The 20,228-nt window shown below is 40.1% G+C and overlaps 2 protein-coding genes across 2 annotated transcripts in view; one reads left to right on the top strand and one right to left on the bottom strand.

Moving 5' to 3' along the window:
• LOC108575627 overlaps nucleotides 1-8,667 on the bottom strand; it is a 35,798-nt gene extending 27,131 nt beyond the window's left edge. The window contains exon 1 of the mRNA XM_017938468.1: nucleotides 8,588-8,667. Coding sequence (XP_017793957.1) covers nucleotides 8,588-8,667 — 80 coding nt within the window. The remainder of the gene's footprint in view (nucleotides 1-8,587) is intronic.
• Nucleotides 1-19,254, top strand: part of LOC108575628 (calcium uniporter protein, mitochondrial) — an 82,379-nt gene extending 63,125 nt beyond the window's left edge. Inside the window, exons 3-7 of the mRNA XM_017938469.1 lie at nucleotides 15,296-15,472; nucleotides 15,585-15,703; nucleotides 16,813-16,959; nucleotides 18,170-18,373; nucleotides 18,617-19,254. Coding sequence (XP_017793958.1) covers nucleotides 15,296-15,472; nucleotides 15,585-15,703; nucleotides 16,813-16,959; nucleotides 18,170-18,373; nucleotides 18,617-18,973 — 1,004 coding nt within the window. The 3' untranslated portion in view covers nucleotides 18,974-19,254. The remainder of the gene's footprint in view (nucleotides 1-15,295; nucleotides 15,473-15,584; nucleotides 15,704-16,812; nucleotides 16,960-18,169; nucleotides 18,374-18,616) is intronic.
• Nucleotides 19,255-20,228: the final 974 nt, after the last annotated feature.

Below are 20,228 nucleotides of genomic sequence, written 5' to 3'. Positions count from 1 at the left end.
GATGAATCATAGGGTTGTCAGGGATACCATTTCGTTCGTGTACGAAACAAAAGCACGGTCTCGTGTGAACCACTATAGCAACCCTTTCGAATTGTTCGTCAGAAAACGTTCGAATCACCTGGATCCCAGGTGGAATGATTCACGGCGTTAACAAAAGGTTGCTCGTGCCAAGTGAATCGACTTTTACTCTCTGTTAGGTGTAAAGTACGAGCTACGTTCCAAATGAAGTGGCTAAACACATTCGCTGCCAAGTTTTCTGACTTCACACGTGACGGTGACATTTCCCTCGTCTGAGAATAGGAAATGCAGTTTCTCGTTTCAGCGGAACAATTGATAGAAATGGTCGAATTCCATTGTCGGGGATGTAGAGGGGAAGGATAAACGAAAAATAAATATGGACGAAGATAAATGGAAAGTGTATTGTATAATTGTTTCATAGGAAGGTTCGTATCGCCGTTCGATCGCAATGGTAAAATATACTCGGCCATCGCGATCCCTGGACTTGACACCGATGAATTTTTACTTATGGAATCGTGTCAAGTCTCTTGTGTATATACCATGACGAGAATACAAGTAGGGAACAGCTCGCGGAGGATATTATTCTTGCATTGGGATACATTTGAAAACTGAAAATACTCTGAAAAAACAATCGCAGAAGTGTACTTAAGTGCACCTCGATTTACTCGGAAGTGAAACTTAATATGAAAAAATGATACATTTTCGACTTACTTTTGCACGCTGATTCGCCCCTTTTCTGTATTTTTGCACTGATTCTTATTTTTCACGTAGATTCACCCTTTTCTTCATTTTTTTTCAAGCGCGAAAGATTCTTATTTTTCACGTAGATTCACCCTTTTCTTCATTTTTTTTCAAGCGCGAAAGATTCTTATTTTTCACGTAGATTCACCCTTTTCTTCATTTTTTTTCAAGCGCGAAAGATTCTTATTTTTCACGTAGATTCACCGTTTCTTAATTTTCTCCAAGCGTGACAAGTTCTTATTTTCCACACAGACTCGCCCCTTTTCTTTATTTCTTCAAGCGCGGCAAATTCTTACTTTTTCACGCGTAAATTCACCCTCGCCCACTATTTTTTTCCAACCGTGACAAATTCTACTTGTCACCCGATTGCCCAAAGATCACGCGCCCATACCTATTACCCGTGACAGCGGTGAACGTGCGGAAACATCATTATTCGAGATGCGTTTCCCGATTCATTCGGCACACGTGCGGTCAATGATTGGCGCTTCATCAGGGCGACGGAATACAGGGAGAAATTAATTTCGTGAAAGCGAGATGTAATTCGAGTAGCACGTGTAACTTGAACTAGAGTCATTGACGTCCACAGGCGATGTCGGACGTCGATTGGAATCACTTTCGATAGGGGGAGAATCGAGCACCGGAAGAGATCGCGAACGGAGGCTGTTTGTGGTTCGTGAACCGCGGACCTGGATGATTTTCTCCACGATTTTGACCGCGATCGTTTGTCACCAGGCGCGAAGTTTCCGCAATTCTCGCGTGTAGCAAGCTGGTTACGTAAAATTTCTCGCTTATGCAGAATTTTTCGACTGTATTTTTTCGTTTATTCCCCTTCGTTATAACGTCGAGTCACATCTGCGGCTGAAATTACGGTCGGGACATGAGAAAAACGAGTTACGCTCGTACAATGGGATTTCATTTTAAAGGGAAGTTGGAAAGATTTGTATTACCGATGTTAAATTTGCCAACTTTATGGAGGTACAATTCTTTGGAATTTAATTTTAAAGGGTTGTTGGAAAGATCTGGATCGTTCTCTATATCTATCTGTAGATCCGTGTCTTTTCTCGGGAACAGTTGTGAGTACTTCTGACAAATTTTTTCACCTTTTTTGATGCTAACTTGTATGTAAGAATTTAAATATGTTGCTTGGAATTAAAAGTATAAGTAAAAGCTACGTACCGATTCTTTTTCAATCTATCTGCGGGGAACATCTGGTTAAAATTTGGTTTCAGTATCTCTGACGGTTTTTCAGGAAAAAATGCGTGAAACGAAAAAATTTCTGTGCTTCTCATTTCTTATAATATTAATTTATCAACTAATATTAACGAGTTAATTGTCGTGTATATAATTAATCATCATTGGAACGTCTCTGCAACGAATGAAACGAATTGATTGGTCGTGAAACTTTATGGATTACTCGTACAATGCACACAAATATACATTTCTCTCTGTTTCATCCGTGGTGAAAATAAATGTTCGTTTATTTACCGTGAAAAGGAGTATTTATCAGTCCAAATAAAAATATTCACGATGGACGAGGAATATTCAAATAAATATAAAAAATACATCCCACCTCTCGATCCCCCCTATTTCAATCATATTGTCCAATAGAAAATCATAGGAGAAGGGTCAACACGTGATTTCTCCTTTTCCTCGAGAAATCAAATTTTGCATAATTCTAGAAGGAAGAAAGAACGGCGAAATTATCTTAAGAAATGAGCAAACGCGATTATTAGATCCACTGTTGGAGGAAACGACGTGAAAGGAGACTAATAATACCGTTTTACAAATTCTGCATTCTAATTAACGATTCCATTGAAGTAAAAGTGGTGGAGAAAAAGCGTGTAAAAGTTACAACGCATGGAAATGAGCGACGAATTCGATCTCTTCGACGAAACCATCTCTTACCTAATGTGGACATCAATTTTAATATTTCCACGCTTCGAGGCTCCGCTACCTTCTTTACGTAACTTCTCGTGCTCGCCGTGAAAAACTGAAAAAAACAGTATACATCCGTGCGTGTAACGATCCTATTATTACGTAAACGGAAATCTTCGACGAGGTTGACCACAAATCGATCCTAAGCCGCGTATTTGATAGACAGCCGAAGTCCATCTGTTGTCACATGATGAATTTTTTTGTTTTTGCATCTGGTTAGACACGTTAACACATCGGATACAGAAATTGACGAATGTTACATTCATTCGGAAAGTTGTGTGGCTTCTCTTGTGCCTGGTATTATAGTGCGTTTACTTTTACATCGACCCTAGGAAGCCTAAGGGAGGAGAAAAAAGTGTCCCCAAATTTTTTAAATTTTTATTTCAAGCTTTTAAATTTTAGGTTTTAATTTTTCGTTTGAAATACGACGACAGCCACTTTGTACGACCGTCCTCTGTTATTTAAGTAGTTTGTCAGTGCCTGGATAAAAATTTTTCGTACACTTACCGATGTTCATTCTGGAAATTTAAATCCCCAGTTTGAAACTTTGCAGATCATTTCTACACTGTTATAACGTATTAGAATAATACTCAATTGCTCCGTTCGTGCACTTACCGATGTCCATTCTGAAAATTTAAATCCCCAGTTGTGAACTTTGCAAATCGTTCATATACTAATCTGATTGTGCACTCCTATTACGTTCCTTTTTGAACTCACAACGAACTTTTACACACTTCAGGTCAGAGTGATAAAAGTCAGACGAAGAAGTAAATAAAGACTTCTCTGCAAGTGAGAAAAATTTTCCAACAGATCCGACGTGTTTTCCAATGGAAAGAAATCGATGAAAAAGATACGATTACCCCGATGCAATTAACTTTTACTTTTCTAATTAATTCCCCCCGTTGCTAGTGCACGAGTCTCTCGATTTATGTACACATCAATCGTAACAAATGGTCTCTTTTTTTTTTAACGCATCGTGACTCGTGGCGATCTTTTCGTGTATAACGTGGCAGAGAAATATTGTCGTTAAATGTGAAAAGGCGTTAAGCGAGGAGCGCGGCGATTTTTTGTTAAATAAAATGGAAAGTGGCATTAGTTGCTCGTCGTCGCGTGATTCCTCCTCGACTTCAGGAAAGGTCAGGAAACCGAGTTCCATCGAACGACAGGATGTTACAGAACGAGGTCCGTGTTCCTGTTCTTACAAAGGAATTTTCATCGGAGCCAATGGCAGCTGGAACGAGACGACGATCCTTTGACTGAAACGATCGCGAGTGCCTTTCCTGGGCTGCTTTTCATTTCGAATCGCGCCGAGTTTGCCGAAGGGAGAAGCAACGCGGATATTAAAAAGGGGGGAAAATACCTTGTTTTTCTTCACTCCGCAGATTTTTCCACGAGAATTTTCGAACCGGAAAAATAGAGCTGATAGAATTTTTAATAATACGAACGAAATAGATTTCCTTCTTTTTTAATCGTTCTTTGTATTTGTGTAGATAGTTTATCGAGTGCTTGCTCTGTACAGATCAAACAGAACGAAATTGGATTTTATCTTTCAGTTGGAAATATTTTTCTGTGTCTGTGTGTGTTTTTCACCTGCTGCCGGAAATAATTGTTCTTCCACTGATAATCGTTCTTTCCGTCTAGAGGAAAAAGACTTACTTCCGAAAACGTTTTTCTCTTTGCTCACGCGTTTTCACCTGGTGTCGTATCTGTCGATCGACGCGATCTTACTTCGAGCTAATCGTTTTCACGCTGGGAGTATAGTCATCGGTACGAGAAAATAATCTTGAGTTATCAATGGAATTATTGAAATCTTAGTTGATAGTATGAAGTTTCCATTGAGAAAATCTTCTTATCTCGTGTGTTTCTGTAGCTGTTTCTCGAAAATTGTCGCTTTCATTTAACGTTTCTTTGAACGTGCACCCTGTGCATATTCAAGCTGAACCGAAACTAAAATCGTGCCAATAATAATCGAAAAATTTACAATAAAATTCCGTAGAAATGTATTTTCTCTACTTCTCACTCCCCACTGTTTCCACACAAACGTTCATACTTTTCGAAACACCCTGTTCACAGCTTAGCTGAATTCAAACTAAAATCGTTCCAATAATAGTAAAAAATTTTTAATAAAATTCCATAACAAATATCTTCTCTATGCTTCTAATTTTCTACTCGACCACTCGTGTATAAAATTGTAGCCCACTGTAAAAAGGGGTTACTCGTCAACTCTACACGCTACAGTCTTCGAAATCCTCTCTTTAATTGCCCGACAGCCAAAGAAAATGTGAGAAAAAGGGGGAAGATATAAACGGTACCTGAGATCTTCGGCGTTCTCGACGAATTCCATCGTCACCTGGTAATAAACGATCTTCACCGCGAACATGGCGCACCCGCATGATCCACACGCACTGGACAGCGGTTTGCCTCGCGTCGGTTTCGCGCGCGTTTTCAGAACAGAAATGACTGTACGGGACGGGACTGCGGAAATTTCGATGCACGATCGCTGTCACAGCCCTTTGTCCTGTACGCAGCTGCGTGCACGCCGGTGAAACGAACAGAGACGTTCCGTCGAAACGGATATCCGGTATGTTCCGCTGTGCCGGCCTCTCCTCCGCCTCCTCCTCCTCTACCCTCGTTGGTTCGTTCGTTCTTTCGATTGCACCTATGTTGTCGCGACGCGAATTCACCGCGTTAATTACCGATGCGTCCGACGTGCGTTTTGTTGATTTTCGCCCAGACCTCGCAATTTTCCTGCCGTGAAACGTGCGCATTCCCGTGGTCATCCGCGCGATACATGGGAGATTGTTGCACGCGTAGACCACGAGGAATGCGAATTAACCCCTCTTCGCTTATCGATCATGCCGCAACGATAGTTTTTTTTTGAAATTTTGGAAAAGTTGAATTCGGGAAATTGCAACGTTGGACTTTGAGTTTGATAATTTATCGCGGTGACTGTGAAAGGCAAAATTAGAGAAAATAGTGCTGCATGTGATTTAGGAAATTTTGGAACATATTTTCATTAGGGAGATTGCTTAAAATTGTTGAAATAATGGAGAAGCTCCAATTTGATCCGAGATTTTAAAGCGATAAAACTGTCAGTTTCTGTAAAAACGATTTAATTTGAATAGTGATTACAGAAAAGCGCCATTCACAACCTGACACGAACTTTCAATCATGAAACTGTTTATTAAATTTAATGTAGCAACAAATGATGCGAATGGTACGGTATCATTTTCATGGAAATTAAGTAACATTGTTAAAAGGAATTTAGATTTGATTAAAGTACCAGCTATATATTTCATTTTGAACATATTTTTTCGAGCGTATTCAACCTTTTATAACGGAGATAAAACCGACTAAATGTAACTGGTTTCGTTCCCTTTTTCGATACACTCGTAATTGCGTACTTTAAAAATGAAAAAATGCTTCTATCACTGGACATCGATGACAGGGTTAATTAATCGTCGTTAAAGAAATACGAGAAAGACTGAAATTATAAAAAAAAAATAGTGCAGGAAGAAAGTCAAGCTGAAGAGTACTCCTAATATTTTACAAGTTTCAAGTTTCTGAATATTATGAAACATCTGCTAATTGGATATTTAGATTTCTTCGATTTGTACGAGTATCTAAACACGAACGAATTTTCTTATCGTTAAAAAGATCCGCTAATTTTTTGCTCGTTTTCAGTTGCGTTAACGAGAACGCTTTCGATAGACTGTTTGTTGAAAATGGTTTCCTGATACAAACTATATTATACGCATATACAGAACTGATGGAAGTTCCTGTTGTAATTACGCTGGAAGCTACTGTTCGGAACGATGATTTGCTTTTCATTAGCCGCGGTCGTATTAATTAGTTACCTCGACACGAAATTTTTGTAAAATCGTCCGTTTTCCATACGTACCGTAGATTCGTCTCGAAGCAATTGTATAGAACCATCGGCTGGTTGAAATTTATTACGTTCCCTGTTTGCACAAGTTGTTAATTCAATGAAATGAACGCGCGCCGATTGGGAATAAAAGCAGAATTCCGGCAAAGAGCCGACTGACTCGTTAGCGGTATCGCGTCAAGCATGGAGATAGAATTTCTCGAGTTTCTAGAAGCGTCTAATTGGCGGAACTACGACACGCGTGCGATTTATCGAGATGGTTAAAGCGAATAAAATAGATCCGCTCGAGGCAACCATATTGAAAATTTCCACGTGAGCTGAGTGCACCGACTCTCGATAAGAAATAACACTGTACCGTTAATGGGAAATCTTACATATCGTTTAGCGGTTTATGCTGAATGTTAAAATGATTTTCGATCCAAGCTCTAGACGCGGCGCGAAATTCATTTCTTTCGTTTCGTATTATCTGGAAAGATAATCTCGCGGTTTCGTTAACGGGCACCAGTTCGGGGAAAGTATGGTTAAAACGAAATGAAAATTAATGGTCGTGCAATTAGAAGTGTGTAATAACCGCGAATGTGAAATTGCCCCGACGAAATTTCTATTGAAAATTCTCTCCGACCTATTTTCAAATTTCCCGCCGCGACGAGCGCGGTAACGACGCGCTATTTACTCGTGAACGCGCATGCGCCGGAAAATCGTTTCAATGCGATGCAACGATGCAGCATCGATCATCGTGAAATTGTATTCCTATCTGCTGCACTTTGCTGTAAACGATCCAATTTCTACCATTCCGAAAGCCACATTCTCAGCTTCTCCAGTTAAAAGGAAAACAAGGACAGACCGAGAGGTTGGTACAATGAAATTTCTCGGTAATTCGAAACCGTTAATTTCGTACAATTAAACGCCATGTTTTCATGGCAACGACGGAAACATTAGCTTATCTTCGAATTTCAATAATACGTTTATTAAAGCACATGCACTGGAAAATCGTTTGAAACGATCCGCTGATTATTATGAAATTCTATGCCATCTGATAATACTTTTCGTGCGACCCAATTTCTTCTCTTCTCAAAAGCCGCGTTTCCAGCTTTTCCACTTTTAATACCGTATCGTTAAAAGGAAAACAGGGACATAGTGAAATAACGGTACAAAGAAACTCGATGAAATCGCTGCTTTCATAGAAAATCGAGCAATTGGGCATCGTTAATTTCCTGAAAATGACAGAACTTTACTAATTTAGTCGTTGGTGCGCATGCGCCAGAAAATCGTCGGCTCACGAACTTCACCGGAGTTATACGAACACGGGAAGAGTCGTGACGCCGCAAGCGGGAACGTTGAAAACTCGAGAATGCGCAAGGTCTCGACGAGAATCGCGTAATTAGACCACGACCGCGTTAATAAGCGCAGCCTGACCGTGTCGAAATTCCACTAATTAACAATTAATCCTCTACTAATCATAAAGCAGCATCTCGTTCGAACGGGATCGAACAATGTTCGAGACGCGGTACGGTACTGTGCGGCTTCAAAAACTAACCATACATCTATTGCGGTGGATAATGAAAGATAACTGGGAATAGATTAAAGTAATATCATCGTCGGGCATCGCTGGTGTACAATGTATAGTTTCTGCTCTGATATTTATGCACCGTAGAAAAGTTCCAGGCGATTTTTCGAGTTCATTAAAAATCTGGGCCAACGTTATGCCCCTCTACCATCAACCTGCAACGCAATTAACTTACGACGCGGTTAATTTCTATTGTGCTTAATTTCTCTCTCTTGTCTTTTCTCTTTTCTCGGTGTCTCTCAATCCTAGTGTCGTCTTGCTACACGTGCTTTAACAGCCGGAGAAAATTCTCCAAGTGTTAAATTCGCCGATAGGGGGATTTGAACGTAGAGTCAGTTAGATGGCTGCTTTAGTCGAAATGAACCGTTCCAAACGTTACAGGATACATCTTCCTCTAATCGAACAATTTCGCGAATATTTTCTGAAGAAGTATTACTCACCGATGGCATTTTTGACGTTGTCTCTCGTGCACCCATAATGCCTCTCCAAGGGTATGGGTTCCGCTTTGTACTCCACCCATGGTCGACCCCCTGAACGACGAGGCCTGTTATACACGCATGGTTACATAATTATCATTATCGAATAACAATTTCCTGATGAACGTATAACATTATGCACATTGCAAAATATATAAGGGTATTAATGACCCGTCCATAATCAATTGCTTATTTTACTGACCATTTTGAGATAACATGAAATTATTCTATGAAGCGCGTGACTGATTATAAGTTTCTTGCATAAATGAATAACAGTAAAGCGGTATAATGCGGTTGTTCAATCTTTTCACGCTTCGATCCGCAATTATACTAATTCTATTTGCAACTTTCCTAACGGACCGCTATCCACGCTTTTCTTCTCCGCTGCATTTTTACCAATCTCGGTTTCTTTTAATCTCACGAGTTTCACGGTCGATTTAGACGAGGAATTTTGCTCCTCGAGGGAAACGCCATTGCGCAAGAAATATTCTGTTTACCGTATAATTTTTTTCGTGGCCGATAAAAAAGCTTATTGCAAACCAGGCACAATATATAAAATAAGTGAGGAAAGATTTGCGTGGAACGAGGGAAAGATAGGGGGAAAAACTGACGTGAGATTAATATCTCGTGCAGCTGGTGTGTACTTGTAGTAGAATATTTAGTAATACTCTCTATGCACAGGTGGCGTTGAAGGGTTACTCGCTCCCGCTGCTAAAATCCTTGGAGCAAATGGATAAAAAGCATCGAAAGAACTGTACAAACTTATGTTTAGTTGAACCGAAGGTTGTTCCTACGTTAATTTTGTCCAGAAAGGGTCCGAACTTACGGTTTGTGGCCCAAGAAAGAAATTGAAAACATAAAATAACAAAAAAGAGGAAAGGAAAGACCCTCTATTATAAAATACAATGTAAAAACAATTTTACATTAAACTTCTTTTGATCTTCTTATATATGTGTGCAAGTAAAAATCTCCCCTCGCAATTACTTCATTAAAAAATTCCATTTTCATAACCATATATACAAGACAAATAAATTTCACATTAAGCCTCTGACAACACAATGTTTTACAATTTCATTCTAAAGGAGAGCGTTGCAAAACCAACGTACAAAACACTTCGTGATGAAATATTACTCCACTGATGAAAGGTGTTTTTCACAGGACACGTTGTGTGCCTTACCCAAACCCGTCATAGAATAGAAAAACATACATGGGTAGCACGTTAAAAAGGGAGAGACAAAAGGAAGAGGAATTACCATGCACTTGCTGCACAAAGAGGGACGTGAATACATAGTTGCATAGGATGTAATACGTTATTCACCTACCCTTGGGGAGATCCCCGACGATCAGTCGTCGTGCATCCTTGAAGAGGCCACGCCACGCGAAAAACGGTTTACCGGGACGCGGTCGGAAGGGCGCACGCGACAAGAAAGGGAAGATTCGTCTCTTTTTCTTCTTCTACAGTTTTCTTCTCTCTTCTTTTTTTTTTTCGCACAGTTGTAACCCGGTGACACACGTCTAACACGCACGTCACTGATTAGTTGAGCAGAATCCAGAGATAGACTGGCTGGCTACGGGAAACTTCACCACCGCGAACTTTTCACGAAGCCAGGAAGAAGGGAGGACGACACCAGAAAAGTGGTGGTAGGCATCTTTACCACTTCCAGCGCAAGCCACGAATCGTCGTGAATCAAGCGCACGTCACGTGGGGGCGCACTAATTGCGGGACGTTGCTCGTCGCCATTAAGGAGAGATGCACAATTGAAGTAGACGAAATTTTCTTGGCCAAGAAAAGATTGTGATATATCGTGAACGGAGAACATTTTGCGACGCTATTGGCTAATTGTGGAGTCTTGCTACGGACTAGTTTCCCTCTCGGGACCGGAAATGGGATACACGTAACTCAAGTTTCGTGTTAATTCTGAATACAAAAATTCAGATTGCGTTTCAGCAAGCACCCGCGGAGGAGATTGTAGATTTAGATTTTTTACAGGGTGTTCAAAATGTTTAACCCTTTACAGGTGGAGCACTACGTATCGCGTTGAGATACTGATATCTCGTGCAATATGTAATTGTTTCTTCAAATTAAATCATATCGAAATTATATATTTTTTTTAAATACACGTTTTGTTTACTTGAGTTCGTAGATTTTTATGAACGTATACATGGATCATCGACCTTAACCTCTTAACTGTGTAAGGCGAGTTAACTCGTCGTTGTTTAGCCAACACTTAGAACACGATCATTTATTTATCAAGGGATTATCAATTTTGAATCGTATGAACGTAAAATACGTCATATTCACACTTGCAAGAACGGAAAGAAAGAAATTAGTTATAATTCTTACTCGTTTTTAATTATAACCTAGAAATTCAATTTCTGTTTCAAAGGGGAGCGCAGTTATGAAGTTAAAGGGGTTAAAGAGGGGATATATAAGAACCCAGCAATTATTTCATCGAAGCTAGATTTATCAAACGTTTACTATTTCTTTTACACGTGACATGCTCCGTATCTAAATTTTGGCCTTGCCGGCGCACTAAGAATCGGCCAACAACTCTTGTCCCAAAGAAGTAAAAGTAAACGCGTAATATCGAGCGATAAATTGCTCTCGATAATCGAAGCAAGAAAAAAAAAAAAAGAACCTCAATTAAATCCCCCTTATCTTATACAATTTGATTAATTAATTTTTACAACGTGATATTATGCCATCTCGCTTTATAACTTGTATATGCACATAACTTCGAAAACAGCGTGAAAGAAATAGTTCACAGACGTATGACGAAACGAATTACCAATAAAGAGGCCGACTTTCTCCAGATTAAGCTTCGCCTCCTTTAGAATGACGGTGCTTTAACCGGACAAATGTTCTCGTGTTATAATGCAAATGAGCACTTAGCAAACTAACGATATCTCTTTCGACGATCTCGCAACCGATCGATCATTCTCTAAAAACGTCCGTTACAAAAAAAAAAAAAAAATTGAAGATAATCAACGAAACGATACCTCGTTTTCTTTCTTCTTCCACAGACGACGAATTGAAAATCGTCGAAATTGCACGAATCTCTGAAATTGCGTAAACGTCGATCGAAAGACCGGTTGTTGCTCGATTCCAACGAGCATAATTCCTTCCGGCGTGGCTCACGTTTCACGCTATCATACGTACGCTTTTCAATGCAAGCTGCCGGTTTGCACAAACATTCCTCTCGCAGGTTTGCCGAACAGAAAAAAACACACGCCGTTGCATTTCCCGAGCAAGGAAAAACTCTTTCAAGACTTTTTAACTCTCCTTTAATTCCCTTGGCTCAGGATTTTTTTTTTTTTTTCCAACGGTTGCACACACTCCTTGAAGCAAGAGCAAACCTGAAAACTCGGTATCTTCCTAACGAGTTTTGCAAAGGCTTTCAGGCATTATAATCCAGTTCGAAGTCTTGCGTTATAAAGAGCGCGGGTATTTTCGCTAATACGAGGTAACGAGAGTGGAGCAAAATATGTACTTTGATTTAAATGAAAATTACGCAGGCGCGAAGGATCGTGCAATTCGATCGCGAGAATGTCAATTTGGTGAGATGAGTCAACTTAGGCTCCGGTTCTTCCTTTACAATATACAGGGTGTGACCGAAATTTGCATAAGGACAGGCACGAGGTAACGCTTTACCTCTTCAGGGACAATTTTTTATGCGATTAAAATGCCCTCCTTGTTGGAAGATTACGTTTTTCACACTTTCTCTGTGGCAAATATTGAAATGTTGAAAACTGAAGATACACATGCGTGTCAGTGTCCCTGAAGAGATTGAGAAGAGATTGAAACGAAAAAAGGAGAAAAATATAGAATAAAATTTCTTCGTCCGGAAACTCGGTCTTCAAGAAAATCGGGTTCGAAGATCCTCCGCGTACCTGTGCAATTTCAGATAAGATACTCAGAGGTTAGGTTAGGTTAATCGAACCCAGTTTGGCCGTGTACGTGTGAAAATAGTGTATCGATATGTGAATGAGGTGGGAAGAGGACTAACGATCGTTTACCAGTGGAATTCCGGTGTTTCCGTGAACTCGTTCGCGTGATGGTCGCGCGATCGAGAGCTGGATCGCGTTAACCTGGTTAGCAGCCGTTGATATGAGGAAGGTATTAGAGTGTGGAGACCGGAATGGGACGACCAGTATGTACGTGGATCTTTCCGTTGGAAGCAGAACGGAACCGAGCACCGCGATCCGGCTACACGATCTTTGGAAATGCATCCACGAGGCTGGAACACACTTCTGTGTCTTACACGTGAAGGGGGAAAAAGGCGAGGGGAACGTTTTAGAGGCGTGCTTCTTTTCACGGAGTAAGAAGAAGAAGCTCCTTAGGTTGCTGGAAGAAGAAATGTATTTTATGGTTTCGTTTAATTTGGTCAACCAGGTTTAATTACCTGATCGAGCATAAACACTTACGCGTCTGCACGTTCTTCTTTTTATCGAGGAAGAGGCTCGTAGGTTGGAAGAAGAAATAAGTTTTTGGTTTCTTTCACTTGTCCGCTTCTGCGTCTGCGCGTTAAGGGAGAGAAAGACGAGGAAAATGTGCTGCTTTTAATGTGGAGGGTACGTTGTTGGAAGAAGAAATGAATTTGAGGATTGATTAGCTGATTAACTCTACTTTTTCAAATTCTTCCAATTTTGAGTATCGAAGCACGTGCTTGAAAATTGAAAGAAATTGGAGATTTAAAGATGTTGAAGCAAAATGGTTTATGAGTGCTGCATGAAAAATCGACATCCTGGAGTGGTAGGTAGGTTTATGACACGTTCGAAAAATATGGTTTGGGGATGCCTAACACACCAGGTATAAAAGTGCACACTGTCACCACGCTCCGTAAGCAGTTCTAATTGTGCGCCCGTCTTGTCTACGTCTTGTCTGAACGTCTTTTAAAATACAATTATTTACCTTGCTTACTCCACACGAGTTATTTATTTAATATAACCCCTCAATAAAAGAAAATTTAATAAGTTCAAATCGACCGAGTTAGTCACTTTGACTTCGGAATGGCTCGGTCCCATTACCACGCCTCTCTAATTTTACGACCTGACTAGATTTCTTCCACCGACTATACACTGTCTCTCCTAAATTTCGTGAAACGCGAAACTCTCTGACAGTCGATATTTCCACTCGGTACAGATCTCGATCTACCTTTTTCCTGTTTTTATCACGTTGTCACATGCGTAACAGACACCGCTTGGATTGTTCGGCCGTACCGACGAGCCGAACAATAACATCGGTATTTTCAATAGACAGCACATTCTAAAAAGCGAGGTCTTAGCCGCCATGGGCAAATTACTTTATTACACCAAAAATTCGACCACTCTCACATCTGGACACCACATACTCTAAGACAATAAAACAGACCTTCGACATCACCAATTTTCAGACAAGCGATTCTAAAAAGCGAGGTCTTAGCCGCCATGGGCAAATTACTTTATTACACCAAAAATTCGACCATTCTCACACCTGGACACCACATACTCTAAGACAATAAAACAGACCTTCGACATCACCAATTTCAGACAAGCGATATAACAAATGTAAGAACAAATTCCCCACTTTCACACCACCACCAGACACACCCCAAACACACCGAAAAAACCAATCACCACTTACGACAGCCAATCACAACACACACGTAGTTTATAAAATAGCGAACACCACACGACACGACACACAATTTTCCTATCAGTAAGCCTAGACATTTCGCGCTCTGTTCACGTTCATTCGCAAATATATAGTTTTAACAGCAAACTGTTGTGCGTTAATAGTCTATCTTCCGAGCACTACCTGTGTCCCCTATCCCGAGTAGATTAAATGGTCTGACTTAGAAAGATGGACAATTATCGGTTTCGCAACAAACATATCGCGATTCGTAAGAACGTCTTGAGAGTTGATTCCGTACGATCGTGAACAAAGCTCGAAATCCTCGCTTCACCTAAACTGATGTTTCACGCTTGTCTAATTTCCCAACCTCGCTGTATTTCTTCGATAGACTGTACAGTGTCCGGCAGGAAGAATAGCGAGACGTTTCGACGTCGCTGATCCGAAAAAACCGCGAAGAAGAAGGAACAGAATCGCTCTTTAACAAAAGCTTGCCCGAAGCCTGTTAAATCCCATTTCGATCGAACTCCCCTAGAATCGCCACTCGAAAGAAAGGAGTTTACACTCGGAGCGACTCGGAACATCGCGAGAAACGCTTAGCAGGCAGAGTTAAAAAAGAGAAACTGCATTCGATTAGTCCAACCTGGTCGTTTCGATAACGAAAAGTAGCTCGACACTCTCTTGCACTGTCACGCGATAATCTTAGTGTCCCGATAAAAATCTTCGATCTTCGATACTGTAAAATGAATAAAATACCGTTGGCCTTGTTCACCGCGCGTGACAGTATTACATTCGCCTACATTTTAATTATTATCAAAAATTACATCTTCTTCTGAAGCATTTTCATTAGAACTTCTGCACGCAAAGTCTACTTCGACAAATCGTAGAAACGATAAAGTGTCCTCGAGGATGTTGCAAAATCTCCAAAATTCGCCGATAGCATACCTAATGCGATCTTCTCTCGTTCATCCTTCCAAATTCCTCCGCGTGCAATTATTTTCTCTAAATGCCAGGTGACGTGCACGTTTGTCCAGGGTGTTAACGCATTGAAATCACTTTAGCCGCAGATGTGACTGTGACGTATCACCGAGGATTGCCAAGGATCATGGTACCTTTGCCATCGAGGAGCGAGCACTGCGTGTTTACCCTGAAACCAATCACCGACACAGTAGGAGATTTCGTTCGGTTGCTGAAGAAGGAAGATCGTGGCATCGATCGAGCAACCGTGACGACGCTTGGTAAGTCTCTCCCGAGATTTTCCAACGACGCGTCTGCTTAGCTGGCACGTTGAACTTTCGATAGGACATTCTCGATTTTCCGCTACGTAAAGGGTTTTCGTCGTGTTCTCAGATGGTATCAGGATAGGTTCCAACAACACGATCGAATCTTTAATGGAGGATGACTTTCGATTGGTGATAAACGACAACGAGTACGTGGTGACGCCGCCGTTACATCACAAACACACCACGGTGAGTTTTATTATTTATTTTATTATCGCGGTGAGCCTATTCTTCTTCCACGATTTTATTATTCGATCAATTAAATTATTCATATTACACTACTTACTTTATTGCTGTCGCGAGTTCTTCGGTGGTTTTATCATTATCTCATTACTATGGTGTGCTCTTCTTCGATGGTTTTATCGTTATTTTGTTATTTGTTTTATTACTTATAGCGAGTTCGTCTCCAACGATTTTCCTGTTATCGTTATTACACCGAGCTCCTCAGGAGTGATCCTGTTGTTCACTCCAGCCTAAAGATAAAACCAAACAGAACGGGAGTACCATTGTTTCTCGTTTATGTTAATGGTTTCGGCAATTTGCGAACCGTGTTGCATATCTTCGGTATTATAGCTTTTTCAATATGTCTGTGAATGGTCATGTCAACGTTCAGTTTTTGTATGCTGAGTATGAACGATGATGAGATGATTGCGGTTGGTGAAAGGATGATGGATATGATCTTGACACGATGTTATTTCCGGATGTATTTTATCTCAATTCTCCTTCTTATTATTATTACCAGGAAGAGGTGGGAATGTTTTGTTTAAAAAAGAAAATAAATGAATAATTCTGCGTGCAAGCAATTTGGGTCACCGATGACCCGAGCGAAATTTCACTCTTGTATTTCATCGAAATAAATTTCTATCTTTACTGGAAACAATTTTATAACGTAGTAGCAGAGGCTTCGACAAGTATCTCAGAATTTTTTCCGATTTTTTGAAAGCTCAGAACGGTGAAAAAGTTGGACTTGTAACATAAACGACCTGGTTTGCTTAGGGAGTGCGAAAAAATATGTTTTCCTACCGAGGGTTAATTTTACATTGACCCTAAACTGGGGCAACTCTGGCAGCTTTTTTTAACGTAAAAATTAACACGTTTATACTTCTTTGAAATATCCCGTCAATTCACCATCTTCCTATATTTCTTCCACCGACTATACCTGCCGCAATCGCACAATCGTGATAATTATAGTTACTCGTTAAAATACAAAATAAAACCATCGAAAGACTAACGGAATTTCTTTTAAAACACAAGGAAAATGTGTCGACGAAACGTTATCGAGGTGAACGATTTTCTAGGAGAACATAGAGAAGCTATCGGACATCCAGACACTGGTCAGCCAATTGTACGAAGCGTTTCACGTCCGAGAATACTACGCCGACATGGAGAAGCAAGTGTTGGCCGAGCTGGAAACCGTCAGATTGGAACTGGAACCCTTCGAGCAGGTAAATTCATCCACGCTAACAAAGATCATCTTCAACGTCGAATCGTTAATTTTCATAAATCACCGAACACCTTTGCAGCGCATTTCTAACGAGGACAAATTTATCGCACGATTAGAGAAGAGCCGTCGAAGAAAGAAAGGATTCGTAGGACGGAAACACAGGCTGTGAATCGAAGTAAATTGGTCTCTTCGACTCGGTATTCACCACGGCAATGAACACGAACAGATAGAGAAACGCACGGCCATCGATGCTATCTAAATTAAACGGAAGCTTAAGGTGTTGGACGTTGTTATTAGCATTCCAGCTCGTCAGAACGCGGCACGCGTGCACAATTATTCAACGAAACGCCGTACCATCTCTCTCTCTCTCTCTCTCTGCTTCTCCTCTCGTTGCTCGTTTTCTCCTCGCCACGATGTGAATTAATACATCGCTTCGTGGTTTTAATTATCACCCTGTATATGTGTAAGCGGAGCTCTTACACGATCGCGTGTGGGCCAATTATAACCGCCTCCTTTATACACTCTTCTGTACCGTGTACAAAAATCGTATCAGCGCTCTTTAGAATCTGTAAAAAAGAAAAGAACCACCACGCTTGTATTATATTATACCACGTCTCTTAATTATGTAAGACACTGTTCGACCGCAGTTTCCTTTGTACTGTTCCGCCGCCGTTTCTCGGTGTGCAACATCGACAACGAGCGTAGTATCACATGTACGAGATAGAATGAACGGTGCAGCTAACGTGCTCGTACACTAGGAATGATAAAACGCGGAGATAAAGCTTGCGTTCGAGACAATTAACGGATCGTGCCTCGACGGTGATTCTGTAGGAACGATTTAACATTCGAGGATTATGTTCTTAGGATGGTATTTCTAAACGTTGCCTTCGAGAAGGATATTGTTTTTTTGTTGTTGTTGTTAATTCGTTGCTTGAGACAACGTGGAAGAATATTCTGAGATTGTTAAGAAAAATGGTAATGGAACGGTGGTTTAGGATTGTAAATAATTTGCGGTTCATTTTTTATTCGTGTGACCAGAATGCACCGGCAAAGTGTACAACTTTTCACGATGTAGGTATTATATTGCTTTAAAGATTGCCTGAAAGTGGTGTATTTTAATCTTACGTATGAAGGATTTTTTTTGATGTAATTGGATTTTTGATCAGATTAAACTGATTAGTCTAATATGCAAATTTCCTTGTCTGTTGTAGAAGCTGCAAGAATTAGAGACCACCGCTACCAGAAAGGCAAACATAATTGTCTGGGTGATTCTTGTGCTGATGTCAATTCAATTCAGTGGCCTAGCCAGACTAACCTGGTGGGAATACTCGTGGGATATAATGGAACCGGTTACATATTTCGTTACTTACGGCACCACCATGGCTTGGTTCATCTACTTCGCCGTAACGAAACAGGTTACTACTGCAAAATTTTGTTAGCTAGATCAACGAAATAAATGAGTTCCCTTTCAAATAAAAAATCTTGCTGTATTTCTTTGTGTTGTTCGGTGTTGAAGAAAATACTCAACTAAATCTAGTTTAGATAAAAATTTAAGCTATACTACGTTGCTAGACACCATTGATCAAGGATAAAGTTCTTTTAAAAACTAACGTTATTTAATAAAGTTCAGTTTTACATACGTTATTCTGCACTAACAGGAATATATGCTGCCCGACGTGCTGAGCAGGCGACAACTCATCGCGCTCCACAAGAGAGCAAAAAAAGCTGGACTGGATCTGAACCAGTACAATCTGTTGAAGGATCGAGCTTACGAGCTGGAAACCACTTTAAAGATTATTCGAGGACCACTATACGAACATAGGACCCGTGTCGAGGAGAAGAAGAGGCAAAGGTCGAGCTCGAGTAGTTCATCAAGATCACCGAGTTCCTCGCCTAGTCCTAGTCCTAGTCCTAGCCCGGAAAGGAGTCTTCCTAAGAAGGGGATATTTCCAGAGAAAGACAAATCGAAGAAATCGATTCACGAAGAAATTCCTGGAGAGAAGAGGGTCTATTGATCGCGGAAATTTTAAGAGAGAGGAATCTCGTTGCAGGGAAATTGGAAAGAAATTTTTCGATTGAAGAAACCACAAAAACAAAAACATGCACTCCGGGTGATCGACAGAATGACACATGTAGAGTAAGAGAGAAAGTAACGTAACCAGAGAAAAGAAAAGAAGGGAAACGATTGAGTTTCTTGTCGCGTGATTAAAGCTGCAGACATTCTAATCCTCGACAGAGTCTTCCGAGTCGTACGACGACACTCCTAATCAACGAGTATGTGTATAGTATATTTGCCCGATGCTCAATGTTGTTAACTGCTGTGCATTTGGAAGACGTCGAAGAAAGAAGTGTATATATCGCACAGTTTTTTACGTATGACTAACATTGATTAAATGAGAACAGGTTCGAGGAGAATCGAAGGAATTAGGGAACTGACATGACGTTGTTGAAATGGTATTTGTTTGTGACATGTCGATGCGTAGGATAATTCATTAGAAACGGGACACCTGAGTATCTGTTTTAACGTTAAATAGTAAAAAAGGAAAGAAAGTATTCGAGGCTGGAACGAGTGCAGAAGCACAAGTAATTTACCCTATCTTTTTATTTAATTAATAGTAAATTCGAATTTTAATCTTAATTTTGCATTTCAATTTTTATATTCAAATGAAAATTCTACAACGAAAAAGATAAATAAGCCCTCTATTTCTAGTGAATTATCCTACACATAAATACTTATATATTATACTGTTACATTTGTGATAAGTTGATATTTTTAGTTATAATTCAATTACCTCTATTGCAATTGTTCGCAAAAAAATGCGATGCGTTTTAAGGACAAATGGACGACTAACGCTCAAAGATTTTAATTTAAGGATTGACTTCTTCGCGTCGAGACATTACTTTTTCTACAAGATGATATATTGACAGTGTTGTTAATGTAAATATACATTTTCTTTTCTCCATAAGATCAACGAACAGAATTTTATCATAATGGACGTGGTACAGCGTACTTAACTTTCGTTTAAACCGACTGTTTTCACTCGTTCTTTCAAGAAAGAAGCGGTGTACGTATTTAGTAACAAATGATATTGATGGAATTGATCACTTTTAATTGTTCAATTTCACGTCCGTTTTGTTGTAATACTAAATGTAACATAGTTATTGTTTTATCGAGAACTAATTACTTTTGCAAATCTATTTAACTGCGTTCTTCAAAAGTTTTTATCGAAGAACGTTTCGATCAGCGTTGCTTATAAAATTTCGCGTTCA

This window comes from Habropoda laboriosa, unplaced genomic scaffold (genome assembly GCF_001263275.1).
Source record: "Habropoda laboriosa isolate 0110345459 unplaced genomic scaffold, ASM126327v1 scaffold186, whole genome shotgun sequence".
Taxonomy (NCBI): domain Eukaryota; kingdom Metazoa; phylum Arthropoda; class Insecta; order Hymenoptera; family Apidae; genus Habropoda; species Habropoda laboriosa.
This window is presented reverse-complemented; position numbering and strand designations above follow the sequence as displayed.